The 23,563-nt window shown below is 37.3% G+C and overlaps 3 protein-coding genes across 6 annotated transcripts; 2 read left to right on the top strand and 1 right to left on the bottom strand.

The window, feature by feature from the left end:
- The first annotated feature begins 11 nt into the window (after positions 1 to 11).
- Positions 12 to 3,646, top strand: LOC110782203 (zinc finger BED domain-containing protein RICESLEEPER 2-like). The gene is made up of 4 exons (XM_056836303.1): positions 12 to 74; positions 1,294 to 3,303; positions 3,392 to 3,497; positions 3,597 to 3,646. The coding sequence occupies exons 1-4, from the start codon at positions 12 to 14 to the stop codon at positions 3,644 to 3,646; spliced, it is 2,229 nt and encodes a 742-aa protein (XP_056692281.1).
- A 617-nt stretch (positions 3,647 to 4,263) lies between these two features.
- LOC110782125 (uncharacterized) lies at positions 4,264 to 9,704 on the bottom strand. Of its 3 annotated transcripts, none has more exons than XM_021986222.2 (3): positions 6,724 to 9,703; positions 4,861 to 5,057; positions 4,264 to 4,713 (listed from the first exon to the last, which is right to left on the bottom strand). In XM_021986222.2, the coding sequence occupies exons 1-3, from the start codon at positions 9,538 to 9,540 to the stop codon at positions 4,587 to 4,589; spliced, it is 3,141 nt and encodes a 1,046-aa protein (XP_021841914.2). In that variant the 5' UTR covers positions 9,541 to 9,703; the 3' UTR covers positions 4,264 to 4,586. The 3 variants fall into 3 exon arrangements, 2 of the variants coding, with proteins under 2 accessions (XP_021841914.2, XP_056693733.1); XR_008928498.1 differs by having other exon boundaries at positions 4,698 to 4,713; positions 4,861 to 4,983; positions 6,724 to 9,704; XM_056837755.1 differs by having other exon boundaries at positions 4,264 to 4,983; positions 6,724 to 9,704.
- Positions 9,705 to 11,050: 1,346 nt separating this feature from the next.
- On the top strand, positions 11,051 to 23,517 carry LOC110782127 (uncharacterized). Of its 2 annotated transcripts, XM_021986223.2 has the most exons (10): positions 11,051 to 11,338; positions 12,465 to 12,699; positions 12,889 to 12,975; positions 13,133 to 13,302; positions 14,020 to 14,156; positions 16,507 to 16,684; positions 16,868 to 17,474; positions 19,310 to 19,422; positions 21,226 to 21,469; positions 22,784 to 23,517. In XM_021986223.2, exons 1-10 carry the CDS (start codon positions 11,190 to 11,192, stop codon positions 23,009 to 23,011), a joined length of 2,148 nt encoding a protein of 715 aa, XP_021841915.2. In that variant the 5' UTR covers positions 11,051 to 11,189; the 3' UTR covers positions 23,012 to 23,517. The 2 variants fall into 2 exon arrangements, with proteins under 2 accessions (XP_021841915.2, XP_021841916.1); XM_021986224.2 differs by lacking the exon at positions 11,051 to 11,338 and having other exon boundaries at positions 12,557 to 12,727.
- Positions 23,518 to 23,563: the final 46 nt, after the last annotated feature.

Here is a 23,563-nt window from a genome sequence, read left to right as displayed (position 1 = left end):
AAACCATAACGATGAGATTCATGCCTTCGGATGTTCCTGAACTGGTACACAGGCAATTCCAGCTAGGTTTACAGGTTAGACTCATTGAAAGTGAGGGGGAAGTTTCTTTTACGTACAATGCACAGCAGTTTGAGTCATCTAACAACTAGGGCTGTTCATAATCCGGTCCGGACCGGAAATTTGGACCGGACCGGATCGATCGGTCCGGACCGAACCCGGACCAGAAATATTCCGGTCCGGTCTTCGGTCCTCACTTTTTTTGATTCCGGGTTTCCGGTCCGGTCCGGTCTAAAACCGGAATTTTCCGGTCTGGACCGGATAGACCGGTTTCTTTTTATCGATTAAAATATATATATATATATATATATATATATATATATATATATATATATATATATATATATATATATATATATATATATATATATATATATATAATATATATATATATATCAATAACGTGATATTTGAAAATTAGGGTATTTTATAAATCTGTAACTATATAAGGTATTAATCTGTTAGGTTAAATCACAATTCTGAAGCAGCCTACTGGAATATTCTTTTCATAACCCCTACACCGCTACACAACTACACACATCGACTCTATCAAGGCATCAAGTCTTCAAGAACTCAAGGTTCGTTCATCATAATCTATTCTTCGTTTATAATGCATGATTATCAGAATCATCTAATTAGTGATTTGCGGCTACCTCAAATCCTCAATGCTCCGCAAGACTGCAATGATAACCATGTTTTTTGTCTACTTTCATACATTAATATTAGAGTTTTAGTATGGTTATGGAGATATTGCGTCTAAGGTTAATACTCTATAGCAGCGTCATCTAATTAGTGATTACACCGATGGGTCCGGTCTAAGGTTGATAATGCTCAAAATAGGTACGGAGTAGAGTTTTATAATACTCATATTTTGCGTCTAAGGTTTAGATATTGGTCTATAGTAGTTTCATATTATAACTTTATAAGGAGAATATTCTATATTGAATTATTGATATTTAATACTACTCTGTTGTTGTCATAAGTGGATTAATTGATATGCACTATTAGTAGTTTCATGAATCATGATATATTGATATGCTATTTATGTTCCAAATTCTTTCGATTCTCTGTTCACTTTTTTAAAAAATATGTTTCATAATTGTGTGTATTTTAGTTTTATGGTTTATACTTTGTATTAAATTATATTAATTTCAACAGAGTGATATTTAACTTTAATGCATTATATATGGGTGCAATGTTATATTACTGAATATATTTCCCTTTCCTATATGCTAGATGTCAAGTTCCAAATCCAAAAGGCGTTGTTTAGTATCCGAGTCATCCGAGGATATGAATGAAGCCTCACCGTGGACGGATCCCGTAGATGATGAGGTTGAAGAGAAAAGGACTCCAGAGTATGAACTACACCCTACAAAAAAGTCAAAGGATGGATTCAAATATGTGAGCATGAAAAAGAGTAAAAGGAGGGCACCTTATTGGGTAGACTACTGGATGTATTTGGACAATGCTGATATGATAAGAGCTGAATGCAAATTTTGTGAAAGGAATTTTGCTGCTGATCCTAATACTAATGGCACGAAGAATGTGAAGAAACATTGGACAACTTGTCCAAAAAATCCAGCAAATAAGAGCAAAGGTAAACAAACTCACTTGATTTTTGAGCCAGTAGATGGTGAGGAGGGAGATGCTAAGTTGAAATATAAAGATGTGAATCTTAATGATGTGCGAGATGCATTGGGTCGTATGATCATACTTGATGAATTGCCATTTCGATTTGTAGAGAAAGTTGGTTTTAAATATTTCATGTCTATTGCTTGCCCTGCATTTCATATGCCTTCACGAATGACTATTGCACGTGATTGTTATCAACTGTACTGTGATGAAAGGCTCAAGTTGAAAGAGTTTCTACGAAATTCGTGTCAAAGAGTAAGTGTGACAACTGATACATGGACATCTATTCAAAGAATTAATTATATGTGTCTCACAGCTCATTTCATTGACAATGATTGGAAATTACAAAAAAGGATCATAAATTTTTGTCCTATTTCTAGCCATAAGGGAGATGCCATTGGTAGAGCTGTTGAGGATTGTTTAAACTCTTGGGGTTTATGTGATAAACTTTTTACAGTAACGGTTGATAATGCAAGTTCTAATGATGTGGCATGTGGGTACTTGAGAAATATGGTAAGGAGAAAGGGTGGAATTAATAAGGGAAAATATTTACACATGAGGTGTATTGCACATATAATTAATCTTATTGTGTGGGATGGTTTGAAGGATCATGTTCAATGTATTGATAGGACACGAGCTGTTGTTAAGTTTGTGAAAAATTCTCCTGCCAGATTGCTCCTCTTCAAAGAAGTTGTTGAGAAATGTAAAATAGAGAGAAAATCTTCTTTGTCTCTAGATGTACCCACTAGATGGAATTCAACTTACACTATGTTAGACACTGCTCAAAAATTTAAAGGTGTCTTTAGTCGAATGTCACTTCCTAGGGAGTACGAAGGTAACACGAGTTCACCCGATGATGCTGACTGGGACAAAGTTGAAAAGCTTGTCGTTTTCTTAAGGGAGTTTTATGATTTAACGAACCGTGTTTCTGGTTCTTTATATGTCACAAGTAACACACTCTTCTTTCACATTGGTCACATTCTTGATTTACTGAATCAATGGACGGTTAGTGATGATCCTGATTTTAGAACTATGGCATTTCAAATGAAATTGAAATTTGACAAGTATTGGGGTGACGTAGAAAAGATGAACATGTTGATATATCTGGCTGTAATTCTTGATCCAAAATTCAAGTTCCTGGGTGTACAAATTGCTCTTCAAAATATGTATGGAGTAGATAGGGGAACGTCATTAGCTAATAAAGTCAGGGAGTTTTCTAATGTTATGTTTGATGAGTATAGAAAATTATATGCTCCTGTGATTGTGGAGAGTGAGCAAACTAGTGACTCAATGTCAATTATGCAGCCCATGAGTCAAGGAGGTGTTTTGAGTTTTAAAAACAACATCCAGGAGCAAATTAAGAAGCAAATTAGTGGAGCTGATGGTGGTAGGTTTGTAAGAAGTGAGTTTGATCGTTATTTGAATGAGCAAATGGGAGAAGATGAAGAGAAAGATATTCTAACTTGGTGGAAACTTAATGGCCCTAGATTTCCAGTTATTGCACGTATGGCACGTGATGTACTAGCCATACCAGTATCTACAGTTGCATCGGAATCGGCATTTAGTGCAGGAGGGCGCCATGTTGATCAATTTAGAAGCTCTTTAACTCCTAAGGTGATGTTATGATATATACAATACTACATTACATCTTGCATTGTTTTATAATTAATTTGTTATTCATATATTTTTTTCATTTTCAAAGATGGCACAAGCTCTCATATGCGGACAAGATTGGCTTCGGCCTGCAACTGCTACATCTAAAATGAACGTGGAGGAGAAATTGGAGGAGCTGGAGCAATTAGAAAAAGGTTTGACTACTGTTATATTTCATAGTTTATATCTTTCAATTGTTAAATGTAGTATTATTTCTAACATATACATTATTGTTAAATGTATTTACATTACAGATTTGGAGAAGACCAACTTGGAAGATGAAATGGTTTTTGTCACCGAATGAGGAGTTACTGATTTACCGAGTCGTTATTTTATTAGACATTTAGCATTTTGGTTCTTAATAAATACAAAGTATGTATGACATTTTTTAGTTTTTAGTACTTATTACTCCTATAGCCCTACAGGATGTGTGGTTGATCATTGGTTTTTTTATATATTGAACTATTATAAGTTAATTCATTAATTGTTAATCAAATTTTATTTTTAACGTGTGATCGAATTCAGATTTACGCAGTAGCAAACTAGTATATAATATACTGTTCGATTACTTCTATAATGTTAACAATAATCCGGTCCATACCGGCCCGGTCCGGTCCGGTCCAGCTTATTATCGGTCCGGTCCGGTCCAAGACCGGATGTAAATCGGTCCGGTCTTCGGTCCATATATTTGGCCGATTCCGGTTCCGGTCCGAACCGGTTCCGGTCCGGTCCGGTCCGGTGTTCACCCCTACTAACAACAACGGCGTTTAACTACTCTGAAGAGATCGAACTCTTGTATAGTTATACAACAGCCTCAACCTCTGTGAATTTCACTCTAGATTTCTGGTTCGACGTATCAGAAATTCACCAGAGCCACAAACCTGTTTAATTTAGCACTGACTGACGACAGAGACATGACTGTTTAGTGAGTAAAACCACTCCACATTTTCAATTACAATTACAATTACAATTACAATTACAATTACATTGGTTTCTGTTCGAATCCCAACAAGCCCGTTGCCAACAGGATAAGTTAAGGTTGGTTGCACATTCTATACATATCAATCTGACAAACTACTTCAGTAGACTACACTATACATTTTTATATACAGTATAAACCAAAATTTTGTGCTAATTCTTTCCCTACTGTGGTAGAAATTTTTCTGCTAATTCTTTCCCTACTGTGGTAGAAAGCTCACCAAACTCTAAAATGGATTGGCTCACGGTCAAGTACAAATTATAACTTAAAAAGCAACCTCCTTGAGACCACGATTTTGGAGAAATTTCCAATAATAATTCAGCATATGATCTGTTGGGGTTACCTGCCGCCACTTACCCGTACAAAAAATTGCGTAAGCATCAGCTGCATACCTGTACAATAAAAAACAAACAAACCCAAGTATGTTGATGATTAATGATATGGACAATGGTGCATATTTAGAGCCTTACACTTGAAGTCGATCACTTTGCAGGTCCATTTCTAACAGTACTAAGAGAAAAGGCGTAGGATTCACTCACTTTCCAATCCCATGCAGCTGAGTCACGTGTGTCCAGTCGTCAGATAAATACTCCCTAGAAAATTGCTGAATCATTGTTGCCCTTTTTCTATGCAACCCTAAACTTTGTATCACACTAGCAATTCTGATGTTATCAGCATTAACAGCAGCTTCAGCATTGGGGCACACATTAAAAAAAAGCGACAATACTTGCTTGACCTACAATAAAGCCATAAATATATGTTGACGAAACTCAATCTTAGATCTTCAACATGAGATTGTGACTTTAGACTATATCTTACGGTCTACAGACTCAACTCCGCACACAATTTCACATGAATGGAATGGAATAACGCACAACCAGAGGTAAACATGAAAAGTATGGTTGGTGGACATGTGGTATAAATGCAGCTAAACACATCAGTTTATACAAGGAAAAGTGGAAACTAATGAATGAGATGGGATCTTTTATACAGATTTATCTTTGACCAAGTTTTTTGAGTTTATCAAAGGGATAAGATAAATGGGTTAATAAGAGAGATTCCATGAAATAGCCCCAGTTTTTGCATCATCTTCGGAGCAATAGGTTTGTAGTTGAAAAGATGGGAAGAAAGCCGCATACATGAGAGGAAGAAAAGAAAATAAAAGGTGCGCAAATCATAGAGGCTAGCTAGCATAAAAAAGGAGAAGCAGTAACTGACTAGTAAAAAATTTAACAACGTACTGTCAAAATCTGTACTAAGATCTTTTTTTTTTTACACGCACCTCGTCTATTAAGCTCGGACACTAGGACTGGCCTTCATTACATTACAAGACAATAGAGGACATTCAATAGCAAAAGTCACGTTTTTATGAATAAGCAATACAGGATTAAATTAGAAAGGCACCAAGCACCCAAATACAAAAGAGGAGAGCACAGAACAAAAAAGGAGGGCCCTCAAGTTATCGTGGAGCATTTTATCTACAAAATTTTGAAAAGTCAAGCAACTAGAATCAAGTAATCCATAATTTAAGGATGAGGAAAAGAAAAATAAAGGAGACTCTAGACACCAAAATCACGAAACTCTCAGAAAATCTATAAGTGCTCTTTCGTCCACATAGAGTTTCAAAATAAAGTTAAACGTGTCTCCTTTGAGTATTTGCAATGAGAAATGTCAATTGGGTACTAAAACTCTAAAGAATAGAAATTTATAGAAGTATATTTATATCATTTGAGACAAAGGCCATAGATAACTGCTTCTCCATTTTTATTATTTAGGACAGAGATAAAATTGACCAATCAGTAAAAGCAAGCACCAATCATCTCCCATTTTCCAACAACAGAGCTGACAGAAAAATCACAAGGTATGACAGAGTTACAGGTAATCAGAAGCCACATAAAATATTTGGTAAGTAGGCTTCTTCCTCCACTAATAGGTTTGACACGTACGATGTTAGTTAAAACTTCTTTCATGAATCATGAATGTCGTTAACAATAAATAACTTTTTTATCTGAAATGATGCAAAAAAAAATCACAAGCCCCTCAGGAGTAACATTCTATCCATCAAGCTTTCTGTACAACAATAGGATGTAATCCTGAACAAGGAAGCAACCTCAACAAATCCAGTGCAGCGAAAACTCCTTATAAAAGGACCACAAATATCATTGAAGGAGCGGAAGCAAGGAAATTCCTCAAAGAAAAACATTTTGTTGCATGATCGATTGTATTAGCAGCATCAATTTATTCCTATCCTCTAAACTCCTAAAACGAACCCTTGACCAGAAATAACAGTATCCTACATATAAACTTCTTATTAAAACTCATGGAAAATATTGCACTTCCAAAATCAAAACAAATAGTTACAGGGACAACAAATTTTAGGAGATGAAAATATAAAAACATACCTGGGGTCCAGTAGTGATATTCAGAAGCATACAAGTCACCAAAACTCTCCAGGGGTCATGGGCATGCTCCTCTTGCAGAAGATTGTAAGGAGACAAGGGTGGCCTCCAGGTACAGTCTGGTGCTTTTCTTTGGTAAGCATCAGCTCGCTTCTCGGCAGCACTTAGAGTACCGTTTTGCTGCTTCTTACCTTTCTTCTTACCTTTTCCAGCACTACCATCTTCTTCTTTCTTACCCCCATTTTCCTCTTCCTTATTCAAGTAGTTGTCCCCTTTGTAAGCATAATTGGAAAGTACCTCTTCAAACTTAATGTACTTAGTCCTGTCAACCCTTCTCTTTTTTTGATATTTACAGTCAGCCTTATCTCTTCCGTTATCACACTCATTTTCCCTCAATGAATTTTCAAAGTATGGAGAGACTACCTTGGTCACTGAAGCTTTCGGACAGTGTTGGTTATCATGCACTAAATCTTCTTTACTGGAACTCAATGATGAGGGATCAAGGCCAGCTGCTGAGCCACACATTGGAGACACGGTTTTCTTTTTCTTCTTCTTTTTTTCCTTTCCGTTGATGCTGCTAGTCATCAAGTCACAATCATCTTGATCACCATGTAAAGTCTGACCATTCAGACTCGTGTTGATCTTCAAAAAGTGCAAAGGTTCCTCCTCGTCAACCTTAGCTGTGCAGTTTCCCTGATTGATCAAGTCCTGACGGCTAGCAGACTCTAAAGTAACCACAATTCTTTTCAAACCCCTCTCATGTGCTGCTTCACTATCCATCTTCATTCTGACACCAGCAGAAACAACACTTTGGAGCCCTAATCCTAAGTTCTTGTCTGTATTACTCTGCTTTGCACAACATTGGTCAACAAATGTTCCTTTTTTCTTGCTCTTCCTCTGCTTTTTAACTTCCTTTTCTGTTTCCAACTCCTTACTATCCTCACAAATTCTCTTCTTGTTATTTCTCGGCTTCCTTACTTTCTTCTCGGTTTCCTTCATGCATTCAAATTTTGAGTTTTCATGGCCATGACCTCCCTTTCTCACGAAATATGGTGAAACGACTTTTGGTGACATGACATTGAAGGCCTCAGTCTCGTTTTCACCACATGGTTGATCATTTTGAACTTTTTTCTTCCTTTTCCTTGTTTTCTCCCCCTTGCTGTCACACTTCACTATACACGGAAAAGCAACCCTCTTCTCTTCATCATTCATCTTACTTTCAAGGAGATCCCTTCCTCTTTCCTTCTCCTCAAGGTCTTCATGCTTTTCCTCGTGTTTCACCACCATATAAGGACTATCAACTCTTCTTTGAAGATCCAATGACACCCTACCTCTTGGTGAATTCGTGTCCTCAAAATGCTGCTCATTTTTCTCCTTATCATAAGGATCGCAATCAATTTCCTTCTTTTCCAACACAAGTTTCACCACATTCTCAATTTTGCCACACGACTGATCACTATGCGTTTTTCTTTCCCTTTTCTGTTTTTGCTTCTTCTCCTTGCTGTTATTCTTCACGAAATATGGAGAAACAGCTCTCTTCTCATTCTCATTCTCATTCTCATTCGCATTCTCATTCGCATTCTCATTCATCAAACCAGCAGAAAACTCCCTCCCACTTTTCTCCTCCTCAAAATCTTCATGTCTATCCTCGTGTTTAACCACCACATCAGGAACATCAGCTTTTTGCTGAAAAACCAACAACACCTCCCTTAGTGAATTCCAGTGATCCTCAACATGTTGCTCACTCGTCTCCCTCCCAGAAATATCGCCACAGTTTTCCCTCTTCTCCACATTCACAATCTTTCCCCACAATTGATCATATCGTTCTGATTTCTTCCTTCTCCTTTTCTTCTCTTTCTCCTTGCCATCGCCACCTTTCACAAAATATGGGGAAACAACTGTCTTCTCATAGTCATTCGTCATACTAACAGGAGCTTCCCTTTCCCCTCTCTTCCCCTCAAGGACGTCATACTTCTCCTCATGTTTAACCACCATGTCAGAAACACCGGCTCTCCTTCGAAGATCCAACAACGACCCTATACATGAATTTCTCTCCGCCATATCCACCTCGTTTTCCTCGATACGATGATAAATCCCGTCAATCCCCCTCTTCTCCACCACAATTCTCCCTGCATTCTGAATTTCGCCACATACTTTCTTCTTCCTTTTCCTTTTCTCCTTCCCCACACTTCCACTCTTGACAAAAAAGGGAGAAACGACTCTCGTCTCATCGTCATTCATCACAACAACATGAGTCTCCCTTCCCCCTTGATTTCCCTCTAAAACCCTATCCTTCTCCTTGTCTTTAACCATCACATCAGAAACTTCAGCATGTCGTTCAAAACCCAACAATGTCTCATACCCATCATTTCCCCTATTCACCAACACAAAATTCTCTCTCCTCACGTCAATTCTCTTACCCTGACCCCCCAAATCTTCTCCCACATCACCCTTCCTCTTCCCTTTGTTGCTAAAATAAGGAGAAACACATTCAACAACATTGATGCAATTATCATCAACCAGTTTCCCTTTATCAACATTACGCTTCTTCGCCCTAATACTACCACCATTTTTACTTCGATTTTTCGCTAATTTTCTAGTTTCCAGTGCATAATTAGATGATGCATTTAATGCTAATACGATAACTGGAGAAGTTTTAGTATAATTAACCTTAATAAGATTATCAGGCAATACCTTATTTTGACGTTGCCGCTTCAGAGGACGATCAGCCGCCATTGAAATTGAAGATTGAGTTTTGCAAGGTGTCGAAATTCTGATGCTTTGAGCGTTTCTTTGAATTGATTCAGCATTGATCTGCATAATCCTCTCCGACTTCCATTACGAATGATTAGGGTTTGAATTCACTGTCATCTCAGGCGACAGTTACGGAGGGCGGTGACGGAGAAGTAGGAATTCTTTCCGGGAGTCCGATATTGGACTTGAGAATTTTGAACAGTTAGTTTATTGGTCTTGTTTTGACGGGTGGGCGGGCGGGCGGGCGGGGCGGGCGGGAGTGCACGAATGACGCAAGGGAGATAACGAGGCCAGACGTACTACTCGCAAAGTCTCTTTTTAGCGCATGTTAATAACAAAGAGTATTATAAAGGAGAGTGATGGATAGCTCAGTTGGTTAGACCTTCCATCTCGATTTCACAAGTCGGTGTATTACACGGGTTTAATTTTGCTAAAAAATTTCTGAATTATTAAATATGATATCTCTAGATTTTCATCAAACAACGTATTATCAAGCCTAGCTCGAACAGTCAAATACTCAGCTCGGCTTGTTGACATCCCTAAAGCTCGAGCCCGAGCTTTCAACCGAGCTCAAAAATCTGTTCAAACTCAGTTCGTTTAAGATATTTTGTGCTCGTGAACAGTTCATGAACGTCTTGTTTATTAAAGGAGCCGAGTGCATAAAGAGATTCCCCCCTGAAACGAGCTTTGCACTTTAAAGTTTAACCCTTTGAAAACATAATTTTGAATGTGCACTAATTTAGCTATTTAATTTCAAAAAAAAATTATTCTACATATATTGTTTTGGATGTTAAAATTAAAGTCAGAATTCGATTTTTATCTATAATCAAACAATTATGTAATAAAAATTTGATTATGAACATAAATAGACGAGTTTGTTCACGAACATAAATGAACGAGTTGTTCATGAACATAAATGAACGAGTTGTTCATGAACATAAATAAATGAGCATACATATGTTCATTAAACAAGCTTCAAAAGTTGTTCAAGCTCGATTCATTTATTAAATAAACGAAAATGAACAAACTTTAACCAAGCCCGAACCCAACTAGTTTATTGAGAATCTCGGCTTATTTGCACCCTTATGAACGTGATCTCGGTCAGCTAGTTAGCAGTCGTACCGCGTACCGACATCAATTTTTTTTTATAAAGTGGTTTCCTTTCTTTTTTGTTTCCTTAGTCGTAGGGTTTTGGATCATCTAGAGTTTTAAAATAACTCTACAAGGTAGAGTTGTAGCATATCAACCATTGAATGAAAAATCACTGGTTCATATATTATCTTTTCAAAATCCCCTATATTTTTTCTCATCGATATGAGCCATTGATTTTAAAATGTATGGTTTAGATACAAATCTAACTTGTAGAGTTTTATTAAAACTATAGAAGATCCGAACTCCCTTAGTAGAGGTAGAATGGTTCAATGCAAACCCACCGAACCCAATTAATTTATTGAGAGTCTCGACTCATTTACACCCTTTATAAACGTGATCTTAATTCTACTCGTTAGCATCCGTACCACGTACCGACATAATTTTTTTTTTTGTTTCGTTAGGGAGAATGGTTCCTTGCGGTAACGGTTTGTTAAAGAGTTTGTGAAAGCGCGAAACCCTCATTCCATTGTTGCCTTGCTGTTGAAGTGAGTTGGTAACCATCACAAGGCAACTCTCTTTCAAATTTAATCGCCGGTACCGGAATCCTCAAAACAAGCCGGAAAATGGAGAATAAACCTCGGATTTTTGACAACTTCATGACGATTTTTCAACGGCGGAGCTCCAGTCCTCGTTCTCCTTTCTCCACCGATTCCCCCAAATCCATTCCGTTTCTCTCTCCAATCGCCAACTCCGTTGTCGCTCGATGTTCCAAGTAACATTCTTACTGTTTTTAGTTTGTTTTTCTCTTATGATTGATTGATTGTAATTTCGGAAAGTCAATGTGAAATTACTCTACAAAATTGCTGATTATGTGCATAATCAGTGCTTATCAATCCAAATTTCAGCTGCATTCGTTAAATTTTATGATTGTGGTTATCAATATTAATTATCTTGTTTTCATGTTGGCGAAATAACTACGAAGAACTGCAAAATTTGTAATTACTATGTTGTGTTTGTGAAATTCAGCTAACTAATTAGACCTACATTTTGCGGAGATGTGTATTGTTGCTCCGAACGAGTCCTTTGGATGAATTTGTGGGTTTTACGATGATAAATTATCATTTCAACTGTAGAAAACGACACATGGAATTCTGAATGGTTGCCTGCTTGCTTGAACTTCAAAGACGGAGTACTACTCCTGTACTGATGTTTGAATGAAACAAGTAAATTAGTTATTGATTGTTGCGAGGGGTATTGTTTTGGAATGGAAATGGATTGTTACGGGATGCGGTTATGGAGGTGTTTAATTTCTTTGTGTTCAGTTAATTTGACGCCTATTGCGATTGCTATAAATACTTCGTTTTGTTTCTCCATCATTTATTAAATGCTGATTTCTGATTTTGTGTGTGAATGTTTTAGTGATTTAGAATAGAATATCAGATTATTATAGATACTTTAGCCCAGTATTTCACTGGAAAGTGGTATAACCTTTCATGTCATGTATAAGACAAGTAGCATTTCTTGTTCCCGCAATATTTTAACAAAGCCACACATGATCATATTATCTTTAGCGTGAAAGTTCTGATAAAACTTTGGAATTGGCTTTTTGATTGGGAATGATGTTACAATATTTTGAGTTAGAATAAGTTTGGCATATTGAATGAATTAGTTTGATCCTCCCTTTCTCGTCTCCTTTTTTGTTGTGTGGTAAAGATGGGCAGCAAGGGTGCCCTAACGTTTAAGGGAATTGATGAGTGAACTCTGACTATTCGGCATTTTCTTGATTAGGTTGCAATTTAATTATGCAACCAGTTCTTTTACCCGCCATTGAACATGCTTTTTCTTATGAGTCGATTCACCTCATTGATTCTCTCCCGTTAATTGCTTCTTGTTTACAGGGTTTTGAACACGCCTACAGAAGACTTGTGTAGTAGTTTTGACATAGAGACCGGTGAAAGTGGCAAGCAACATTTCGAATATGCTAGACATTTGTTAGAATTTTGCTCATACAGGGCATTCGATGTCTTGACTGCCCGTGCTGATTATTTTAGCGATAAGGAATTTCGTCGTTTGACATATGACATGATGCTCGCATGGGAGGCCCCAGGTGTTGAGGATGAAACAATATACAAAGTGAGACAGCAAATTGCTTGTGATCTTTGTAAGATACCTTGGTATTATTAGTAGCATTTGTAAAAAATTGCATGTTGGATAATATCTTCAATTCACCAAAGTCCAAATCTTCGGGTTCTCTGGAGGCACCAAATATCAGAGTTCTCCGTCATCTGGACTTAACGACCTTGTTATTTGGTAATCGTGCAGGAAAGTGTTTCTCCCAGTACAATGCAGAGTGAAGATGATGATGGGTGGTCTTTTTTTTATTCAAGCTCAACTGCCATGGCTGTTCAGGTTGTCCATATGGTTCAAGACCTATGAAGTTGGTTTATTTTTTTAAAAATTTACTTAACTTCTTTATGATTGAATGATACGTAGTATATGTTATGCTTTAAAAAGTTCTTTTGGTTTTTAACTTTCTAGTCTTAATGTTTTTTGTCCCCATCGCTAGGTCGACAGTGAAAAAACTGTTGGTCCTGAAGCCTTTGCACGAATCGCACCTGCTTGTGCAGTTATCGCTGATGTTGCAACTGTTCAAAATCTATTTGATGCATTGACAAACACTTCGGGCGATAGACTTCATTTTCTCATATATGATAAGTACCTTCAGAGCCTTGATAGGTATGTTTGTGCATCTTAAACTGTTTGATATCAGTGGCTGCAAGTCATTTATAGTTTCTATATTTTGTTATGTCAGATTCTTTGTGAAAAAAGTGGTGATTTTTTGTTGGGTGCATTATTATGAGCAAGCAAGAGTGCACTTCTTCAGCCCAAAACATTTGCTTCTTGTTCTGGAATTCAACTTTCGTGAAAGAGACCTGCTGTTGCGCTTGTTAGTTATTGTAGAATTTTCTTCACACCGAGCAAACTAATAAAGACAACAAATTTGAATAACAATAGTTTGAGTTATCAAAGATAAATAGCTAATAGATATAGTGAGTGGACAAAGTTCATGGTACCAAAAAGAGAATATGTAGCAGTTATTTTGGAAAGGAGATGGTGTTTTTAAATGTTGACCATCAAGCGTGTAGGTACCTTCTGAACCTCTGGTTATTAATTATCATATCTTCAGATCTTTGTAATTTTCATAATTAAGTAAACGCTGGGGTCTTGTCCAGTCCATCAGTCCCTCTCGATTTCATTTTAGACGAGTAAGAAGTTTGTGGATATCTTTTTGTTCTATTTATGATCTAGTGTAGTTCGTTGCTAGTTATGCACAATGTATGACTTGTTTGACAGGGTTAACGGTTTGAATCTCTTTATCCCTGCTGGTGTAGGACAAATAATGAATGGAACCTCTCTTGATTTGGAACTTAGTTGGTGACTTATCTTTTGTAGGGTGATCAAGAGTGCAAAAAGTGTTCTATCAGCTTCGTCAAATCTTGAAATTGTTGATGGAGAGATCATTGTAGATGTTGATGGTACAGTCCCTACCCAGCCAGTTCTCCAGCATATTGGAATCTCCGCATGGCCTGGTAAGTCATTTTTCTCTTGGAAAACATGCCAGATTCAATTTTTCTTTCTCAAAGGACTCTTTCATCTAGAATGAGAATGAAGGGTTTAATGTAATTTAATTTACAGAGTGCTGAATATGAAGATTTTTACGCTAGCTGTCATTGTTTGAAGGGTTATCGTGTGAGACTGATTATGTAGTAGTCAGCTCACACGTGCCATGCCTTCTGCACTTAGAATATTTAACACAGATAAACCCAATATTTGCGATTCAGCAAAAATAAACCCAGCCACTTAAATAAAAATAAACAAATCTGAAATCTCAATCATCAACTTTGTTAACCAAAATTTATTAAATGAGATTGACGGTGGTACTTTTGACGAGAATAACTATTAACTATAGCCTCAATATTTGTTGGTTCATCAAACTCCTAATTGTCCAGTTCATCTTGCTTTCTTTTCTTTTCTTTTCTTTTCTTTTCTTTTCTTTTCTTTTCTTTTCTTTTCTTTTGATGTGTTTTTCTTGCCGGAGATACCGCTGCTGCTTTCATTCAATGAATTTTTGTTAACAAAGTTGTTGACTTGGATTATTTCTGCATGTAATTGTAGTTAGAATTATTTGGGTTGGACCACCATTAGTTGGATTTATTTGTGTTAATTTTACTTTACCTACAAAAGAAAAATGAAGTTCTGATTTTTAAAAAATAATTACTGCACGGGGATCCCATGCAACCTCTTGGGTCCTTACTGCTGATCAGTATTTTTTATTCCCCTCTTGTTAGTCTATTTCTCATTTTTTGAGCGGTCTCCGTCTGCTGCCCTATATTTTTGTTGGGAAGTGATCATGAGTTGAAGTATGATGAACATATATAAATGTTATGGTCTGTAGTGGTAGGAAATAATTATCCATGGTTAGCTTTAGTTGTTAGGGAAAAAAGTCTAATACAATTATCTAAGTGCCAATGTAACTGTTAATATACTCGTGGGTATGTAGTTTCCGCCAAGGAAGGACAGATACGGCTAGGGGTAGAGTTTCTTTGCTTCGGACATTGGAAGCCCTAGGAAGAGCTAGGAAAATGTTTCAGAAATGGGTTGGAGAAAAGAGGAATTTTGTTAGCTGACGTTGCAAAATAGGCACGTTTTGGCAACAGCTTGCGCTTCACTCGCCATGTTCCCGCCTGTAGAAAAATGAAACTAAACCATGACATATATTACCCACTGCCAGTACTTGTTCCCTAGAAGTAAACATCAATATCTTTCACTCTCTCACAATCTCACTTTGTCTCTCATAAAATCTTTTTCAAGAGCTGATGGCTGCTCTTGCCATCTCTGGTGGCTGCAAAGTGCAAACTTAGGTTTTTCTAAGGAAAGGAGAAATAGGAAAATGTTACGTTTTTTTTAAATAGCTTTATGAAGAAAGAGAAAGTCAAAATAAAGGAGGTGGATTTATGGGGAAAGAGAAAAGTAAAGAAAGGGTAGGTAAATACCCTTCTCGTTCACGTGAAGGACGAGAAGAGTCATTTACTGGGTGTAGACGTGCAGTTATATTTGTTTTATATTTATGTTTGGATAGAAGTAGTGGTCACTCACTGGTCAGTTGGAGATATCTAGGAACTACGAAAGGAGGATTAGCCTTTTTCTCCCTAATTAGAATGCATAAAATTTATGTTCTTTAAAAATTATTTTTTGTGAAAATACAAACAATTTTTTTTTTTGTAACTTTTTATTTTAACGTTTCTCCATTTCCTTATTTTTGAGATTGGCACTTTACTGTAATGAAAACGTTTGACGCTTCATGCTTGTAGCCTCTAGCCTGGTCCGTATAATATAGTGTGTTTCCACGAACCAGAGGTGTGGAGAGAAGGAAGACAAAGACGTCAATTTTATTCAACTTTATATTTCTCTTTGTATGTGTTGTAATAGTTGCCATGGAATTGCTCAGGAACTTCATGTATAAGAGGAGACCTTGGCCCATTCCACTTATGAGCCAGGGCAACATGGTATTGTGACTACTGTCTGTATCATGTATACTTTGTAGATTCCCCACTAGCCCATGCTCTAATTACTCCCTCCGTCCCTAAAATATTTTCCCATATTCCTTTTTGGGACGTCCCTATTTGTTTGCCCCGTACCTTATTTAGTAAATTTTCCTACTTGCTCTCTCTCTATCTCTCTCCTCAAGGGCCCACTTACTAACTCATGTTCACATTTTACACCCAAATATTAATTAAGTGAAAATTTCTCGATGGGGCAATCTTGTAGGGACGGAGGGAGTATTATGTAGGCTAGTCGTCAACTTCATTTGATTTTGGATCTACGCATCTTTGGGGCTCACCGGCCACTGCTCATATGTTAATTTTCACTTGCTTGCAGGTAGGTTAACCCTAAGCAGTAAAGCTTTGTATTTTGAGTCATTGGGAGTAGGTCAATATGATAAACCTGCACAGTATGATCTTTCAAGGGATTTGAAGCAGGTCATTAAGCCTGAATTGACTGGGCCACTTGGTGCTCGGCTGTTTGACAAAGCTGTGATGTATCGGTCAATGTCACTGTACGTAGCATGATTCTTTTTCATATTTTAAGTGTTTCTATATTGAATTAGACCTGTATATTGTTACTCACTTTTGTTATTGCTGGGCATGTACTTTTATGTAGTAGTGTAAAAAGTTGCACATAATGTTAATGACTAGAGCCTAGTAGCCTACATACTGTTCCTAACTTTTGTCATTTACAGAACAGAGCCCATATTCCTGGAGTTCCCTGAATTCAAAGGAAGCTCGCGGCGGGATTATTGGTTGGATGTCTCTCTAGAGATATTGCTTGCTCACAGATTTGTAAGGAGATACAATCTCAAAGGAGTCCAGGAATCGGAAGCAGTTGCAAGAGCTATTCTTGGCATATTTCGGTGTCGTGCTGTGAGAGAGGGTTTCTACTTTTTCTCGTCACATTATAAGTCATTGCTTGTATTTAACCTTGCTGAGAATCTTCCTGGTGGGGATGCAATTTTAGAAACTCTGTCAAGTTGTTTAGCACTTTTGAGAGTGAGTAGTTCTCAAGCTGACTCATCTGGGATTGTTAGACCTGTTAGTACAGAGAAACAGCATAAAGTATCTCCAGTTTCGCTTCTAGCTCTAAGAAGGTTTGGGTTAATTCTTCAAGAAGATGTAGAATTTGACAAGGACGAGATATATGGTAGCGGATATATTTGTGTGGGTGAAGTTGATCCTTTGGAAGTGGCAATAAAACAATCGAAAGTGGACACTGGAAAGGCTGAAGCAGCACGGGAGACTGTCAACCAAGTGAAAGTAGATGGGATTGATGCAAATTTAGCAATCATGAAGGTAAGCAAATGTTTGAATATTGTGTTTCAGTTGTTTTTTTCAACAATTATGTTTAAGGAGGAATAGCTGAAATTACAGGAAATTGAAGTTTACTATTGCTAAGATTTTAAGTATTATAGTTTTTTTACTCCTGTCTTCAGGTCTAGGCTACATCGACACTCTATTTCCATTTAGACCAAGTGAAATATACATGCTTTTAAATCCTTTTTTCACTGCTTAGGTAACTGTAAGTTGTGTTGAATCAGGAATTGAACAAATCATATTTTCATAATAGCTTTGGGAGAACTTTTTTTGTGGTCTTGATTGGTTAAAGGAAAGGGGTTTTGAAATTCTCATCACTACTGTAAAAGAATCCATCGCTTGAATTTAGTCCAGATCTTTACCTTTTGCAAAGGAACCATCAGTATTCCTCTGGCTCTAAGTAGAGAACTTCCAGAAGTGGCTGAAGGTGTGTGTGGACTAATAGGTTAATTGGTTAACCTTTTGGCATCCCTTGGAATACATTACTCACAGCTCCCCAAATGTAATTCTTGTTTTTGTACACCATGTTAGACACAACACACGATCAGAGTGGTGGAACTCGTGCACCGCCAAACTCACCTCTACATTAGATACACCACCTCACATGCCCCATCATCTCCTGCCTGACATGCCTCCTTATGTACCACACTCGTCTCTTCACTTACCCTTTGGCGCACCATGTCACTCGGAATTTCCCTCGCCTCATTAAGTCCTGATTCCGAGACCGTAGTTGCCAACCACAATAATCCAACACTGCCTTCCTACTTCTCCTCTATTCAACACCTCACCGTATTCCCAAAGTCCCCCACCGCAACAACTCATTCTAGAACCACCACCATTTTCAATCACCTCATCCACCACCCTTCCAAGCACAACCCAAAGTCTTTCCACGAGTGAACAATATGCCTCCCTAAAACATAGTTTGAAATCCACTTACCCCTCCACAAAGATCCTAGTTCCAAGAACCTGCCTTTATAAAAATATTTAGCCTAGGGGAGTTAAGGCCCTTACTCAGCCTAGAACTTTTCCCAAATCACCTCTTCTCCTTAGCTTTCCCCTGCCACAACCGTCTCCATCTGTATATAGCATAACCCCGAATTATGAGAAACACTTCATTATTGCATTGCTCTAAGGCCATATTTCCCTTCGATTCATAGTGACACAATTGAGTGAGAGCAAAAAAGAGAAAGTGATGGACAGAGAGGATATTTGAAGTGAGGTGAGGAAGCAACATTTATTAATAGCTTCTTCGAAGAGAAGAGCGGGATTTTTTTTTTAATATGCATGATAAATATGTATTTCCAATTTTCCATATTTTTTTTACGCCTGTTTGTGTTTGGTAATAAGTCATCAAAATTAACACCACCCTTATGTCTATTCTCTTTAGAGAAGAGCGGTATAATGTAATGTGTATGTACTTACATACATTTACATTTTCGGCAACAGTGAGGCTATTTCTAATTGGCTTCTGATTCCTAACTTAAAAATTGTCTGCTACTTCATTTTGAAAAAGAAGCACTTACATTTAAACCAGACATTTTGAATTTTGATTCAGTCCATCATTATCATAACTCAAAGAAAATGAATCATTTGGCTTTATTGAAGATCATGTAAATTTTTGGATGATTAGAAGTCTAGAACGAGAGGATTTGACTTAATTTGGTTTGGCTCTATTATTTGTGCATTCTTGATATTGGAACCCATCTTTTACCGCTCTTTATGAAGTTACCCCTTCGTTAATTTGCATAGATAATGGCTCGCCTCTCTGTTCCCCTTATGGATGAAGTTAGCAGTAGCTTTGATTCTTTTTGCAGGAGTTGCTTTTTCCACTGATTTTGCTAGCTAAGCGTGTTCAGTTTTTGGCTTCGTGGGAGGAACCTTTCAAATCAACAGTTTTCATGTTGCTGACGTGCTACCTGTTTGTGAGGTAATTTTGATCTCATTAGAGCTTGTATATTTATTTTACCTTCAGAAGATAATTGAAGTGATTGAATGCTTCTTAGCCTTTTAATAGTTCTTGCGGTTCTTTAATTTTCTGAATGCTTGGATAACAGCTGTATTATTTAAGTTGACATATCCAGATAGATAACTCCAGCAAAAATGGCCTTTATTACTTTGGGATTCAAATTTGGTTGTGGCATTATCTATGAGAACCAATCCAGCTTAAGAAATGTGCCAAACAGAACCTTAGCCTCTCTAGAGTTACTCGGGTTTCAGGAGCCTTTTTAGGTTTGACATCTCGCATTCACAAAAATTCTACATGATGATCGATGTACTCCCCCCCACGTCACTAGTTCTCTTAGCCGCCTTCTGCTCCACTAGACTATTTGATGAAGTGTGAAAATTCGGGTCTGGTAAATCAGTGAATGTATTTCGTTCCCGGTTATTCTGTTATTTCGGGTAGTTATTATCCCAGTCCTGAATTTTGACGTAAATTTGGGTTAGTTGATAAATTAGGTAACCAGAATTTTCAGCTCTTGCTTGGTTTGGGAATTGATTTTTACTTTTTAACAATGTTTAAACGGCTTAAAATATTGTAAGTATTGGATATTATTTATTGACTTATGTGCAGACATGCAGAAGCGAATGGATTTATTTTTTGGTGAGTCGAAAAATACCCACTACTATTATTTCCCTAGTGGTGATTATACCTTGGGGGAAGTACCCAACAAAAATACACTCGACCCCGGCAATTGGAGCAAATCTAGCCATCAAATGTTCTACCTTATACCCGCCCCCCACCCCAACCCAACATGCCAAATAATACCTCAAACAACACCATATATCAAAGGATAGAGGTGTGCAAATCAGTAGAATTTCAGCAGGAGCATGTTCACCATTTTGTGCTTTGAACTTCTTCACTGTATCAAGCGCATTGGGTCCATTGTTATGTGGCGATACTCAAGCCTCACGGAAATCCCAATCCTCATAGCTGGAAGTTCTGCCATTAGTTTCTTCTACATTTCGATACGCCTGCAGGCTGCAGCCACAATCTTCCCCAAGCTATCTCTCCCAACAACACCCAAACCCACAAACCCATCTCCTAAAATAGCAGCATCAACGTTAAACTTCATCAAATCAAGTAGCTTAGCTCATCTCTTCCAATATTTGGCCCAACAAGGATGTAGACAGCCATATTGTGCCATGCTACACATTCACTGAGAAGTGGAGACCCTAGACAGAGGACACCCCTGCTCCTAGCAGTTTTGTCGTCTATACTAATTTAGAAGGGGGTGTGGTGTTAGAAAACAATCTGATTGGATGAAGTTGCATCTTCTATTTATAATTGCCAGGTTAATTTTGCTGTCTTGGCAACACAGTGCCTCGTAATAATGTCCCATGCTTTCCTCGTCAAGATCAAGATTTAAAGCATGAGGTCAAGCCAAACTTTTGTTAGTTAATCATTTTCTCAATTACTGCTATAAAAAATAAAGTAATTTCTCTAAGTTACTCATTGACTAAGAAGTTAATATCAATTAGTTTAGGACCTTTAATGTCGCACCCGGAGTTTCCATGATAAATTAGCTCTCAGGACCTTGAGATTGAGTAGTGACTGATTGACATGGATACTTAGTTAAAGCACAAGCCCGTCATATAGGCGAAGACCACAAAATGTTATAGCTTAGGGAAGCGGCTACTACTTTTACGCTTTTAAATGAGTGTTGGAAGAAGAGCCTTCTTTTGTTTTCCTACCAGATGTTTAACTAGTGTATATCTTTTTAATTTTCAGTGGATGGTTTACGTTTGTGCTGCCGTTCATTCTTGTTTCCCTTGCGGTGCTTATGCTTTGGCGCCGACTGGCTAACAAAGGGAAGCTGGTAGATGCCTTCAAAATTGTAGCACCTCCCAATCGGAATGCTGTAGAGCAGCTAATTACATTACAGGAAGCAATTTCTCAGGTAGAAGGGCTGGTTCAGGCTGTAAATGTTGTTCTTCTAAAGATGAGAGCCCTTTTATTTGCTGTGCTTCCAGAGGTATATTTCCCATCTGAATAACTTTTCCTTTTCTTATGTTGGTTAATTAAACATTCTGGTACTTTCTGCTAATTCAAACTTGTTTTTCAGTTATCTATGTGTTGCACGTGAATTTTTCATTTTGATCATCTTTGCTAGACTATGAAGAAGAGTACTTTTTGAACTTTAATGGAATTTAACTAGTATTGTGAAGGGACAAAGATCATATCGCCAGTTTATGTTCAAAGATTCCATCTTTTGAATATCTTATGTAGTTGTGTTTTACAACCCTGATACGTAAGGAAGCTTGCACTTTGTGGAATGATCTCTGGATGTGAAATGGTGTGAAACTACTGTTCTTATTTTCTGTAGGTTCTGCAATTAAAAAACTGGGATCTTATATAAGTAGGTCATGGAGAGATCCCCTATTTGGCATTTGTCTTCACATATTCTTTTAGAGTATGGGTGGATGCATTGACCCTTAGACCTTATGTCTACCTTCAAGTTTTTTCTTTGTGCGTATGTGTTAGAGACTTAGAGTATGTACCTTAATAGATGGAGTAATATGTACGGCTTGCACAAGGCAACCCGTTTCAGTTTGGTTGAATGCGTAATTGACATGCCCTTCAAATTCAAGCCTTCCTTTGAAAAACGTTCGTTTTTACATGAATAAGGACCGCAAATGCTTTGTTTTCCAAATCAAGTTCTCAGAGACCATGTATTAATGCCTTGGTTTTGTAGTATCTTTCGGTTTATACTCCTTTAGAAACTCAAATGCAGTTAGAATTATTAGCTGAAGCGGATTGTATTAGTTATTTTGACTAGCTGGTTGTAGTAGCGGGTTGCAAAAAAGTTGTTTGGTAAAAGTATCTGATACAACAATTTTCCTACCCTTCATCTCATTTGATTAAACTGATAAACAAAGGCTCATTTTTTTTTGATAAACACGTTACTCAACCAACTACCTCTTCCCTTTTTTCAAATATCACGATAACAGTTCCTAACCCACAAAAAGTTCTCTAGAATGGAATCGCACTTTCTTTCCTTCGTTTATTTATATCCCTCACATGAGACACCAAACGTCAAATTCACCTTTGATTTGTTCATCTTCCATCTATGATTTGTTATTTTGTTCATCTTCCATCTATTATTTGTTCATCTTCCATCTATAATGCTCCAGAAAATACCCTCTTTTCTTTAATGTATACAGACTACAGTATTAGTTTTGAATGATAAGCATATGTAGCTATCATGTATAGACTTTGTTGGTTTATCTTCTATCCTAATCCCACTCTTGATGCTTAGTCTTTTATGATTTTATCTTGTGTTCTTCAGGCCACATACACAGTAGCTATCTTTTTACTTCTCACGGCGGCGTTCTTCGTGCTAGTGCCTTTCAGATTTATAATCCTGTTTGTCCTAATGGAGCCCTACACTAGGGAAATGCCTTTGCGAAGGGAAAGCAGTTACAGGTCATTGAGGAGACTAAGAGAGTGGTGGTTTGGGATACCTGCTGCTCCTGTTCAGCTCATCAAGTACGAGAACAGTAAGAAAAAGAAATGACCACTTTGGCTATTATGTTATGACACAAATTTGTTGAAGCAGAAGCCTGTGTATTTATTTAGCTTGTTTGACATCATGTTAAAGGCTTCAAAATTGCATGAAAAGTAGCTGTTGTATTATAATTATCTTTGGTATATAGCATCTATAACAAGAGTTTCAAGCTGCATCACAATTCAGATTTAAGGATGCACTTTTTTTGTTTTTGGACATACATCCCTATTACAGTTTACAGTTGTTTTGTACCTAATATATGTATGAAAGACATAGGGGATTGTAACTTCATTCACCATGGAGAAAAAAAGAAGGAAAGGGGACGCCGAACGTGAAATGATACACATGCAATGCTTGGAAAGCAATTTACTTGTAGTACGAGTGATTTTTACTCTCTTATCTTGTTTTATTGATTAGAACTATACAGGTGCAATTTGTACTAAAATATACTGATGGAAAATATTGGTCAAATGCATCTTTGGCCACACAAAAATTTAAATGACTTCATTCTGGAATGATTAATTGTTTAGTTATTTTTATTTGTATTTCGTGCTTCTTTGG

This window comes from Spinacia oleracea, chromosome 2 (genome assembly GCF_020520425.1).
Source record: "Spinacia oleracea cultivar Varoflay chromosome 2, BTI_SOV_V1, whole genome shotgun sequence".
NCBI lineage: Eukaryota > Viridiplantae > Streptophyta > Magnoliopsida > Caryophyllales > Amaranthaceae > Spinacia > Spinacia oleracea.
This window is presented reverse-complemented; position numbering and strand designations above follow the sequence as displayed.

Bases quoted from the DNA above. Each gene is read 5' to 3' on its own strand.
- LOC110782203 (XM_056836303.1), top strand. From the start codon at position 12: ATGAGATTCATGCCTTCGGATGTTCCTGAACTGGTACACAGGCAATTC. The intron at 75-1,293 runs GTTAGACTCATT...CCTATATGCTAG, and splicing joins AATTCCAGCTAGGTTTACAG to ATGTCAAGTTCCAAATCCAA. The intron at 3,498-3,596 runs GTTTGACTACTG...TTTACATTACAG, and splicing joins GCTGGAGCAATTAGAAAAAG to ATTTGGAGAAGACCAACTTG.
- LOC110782125 (XM_021986222.2), bottom strand. From the start codon at position 9,540: ATGCAGATCAATGCTGAATCAATTCAAAGAAACGCTCAAAGCATCAGA. The intron at 5,058-6,723 runs GTATGTTTTTAT...GCTTTATTGTAG, and splicing joins ATATCACTACTGGACCCCAG to GTCAAGCAAGTATTGTCGCT. The intron at 4,714-4,860 runs GTGAGTGAATCC...TTTATTGTACAG, and splicing joins CAGCTGCATGGGATTGGAAA to GTATGCAGCTGATGCTTACG.
- LOC110782127 (XM_021986223.2), top strand. From the start codon at position 11,190: ATGGAGAATAAACCTCGGATTTTTGACAACTTCATGACGATTTTTCAA. The intron at 12,976-13,132 runs GTTGTCCATATG...CCCCATCGCTAG, and splicing joins CAACTGCCATGGCTGTTCAG to GTCGACAGTGAAAAAACTGT. The intron at 17,475-19,309 runs GTAAGCAAATGT...TTCTTTTTGCAG, and splicing joins CAAATTTAGCAATCATGAAG to GAGTTGCTTTTTCCACTGAT.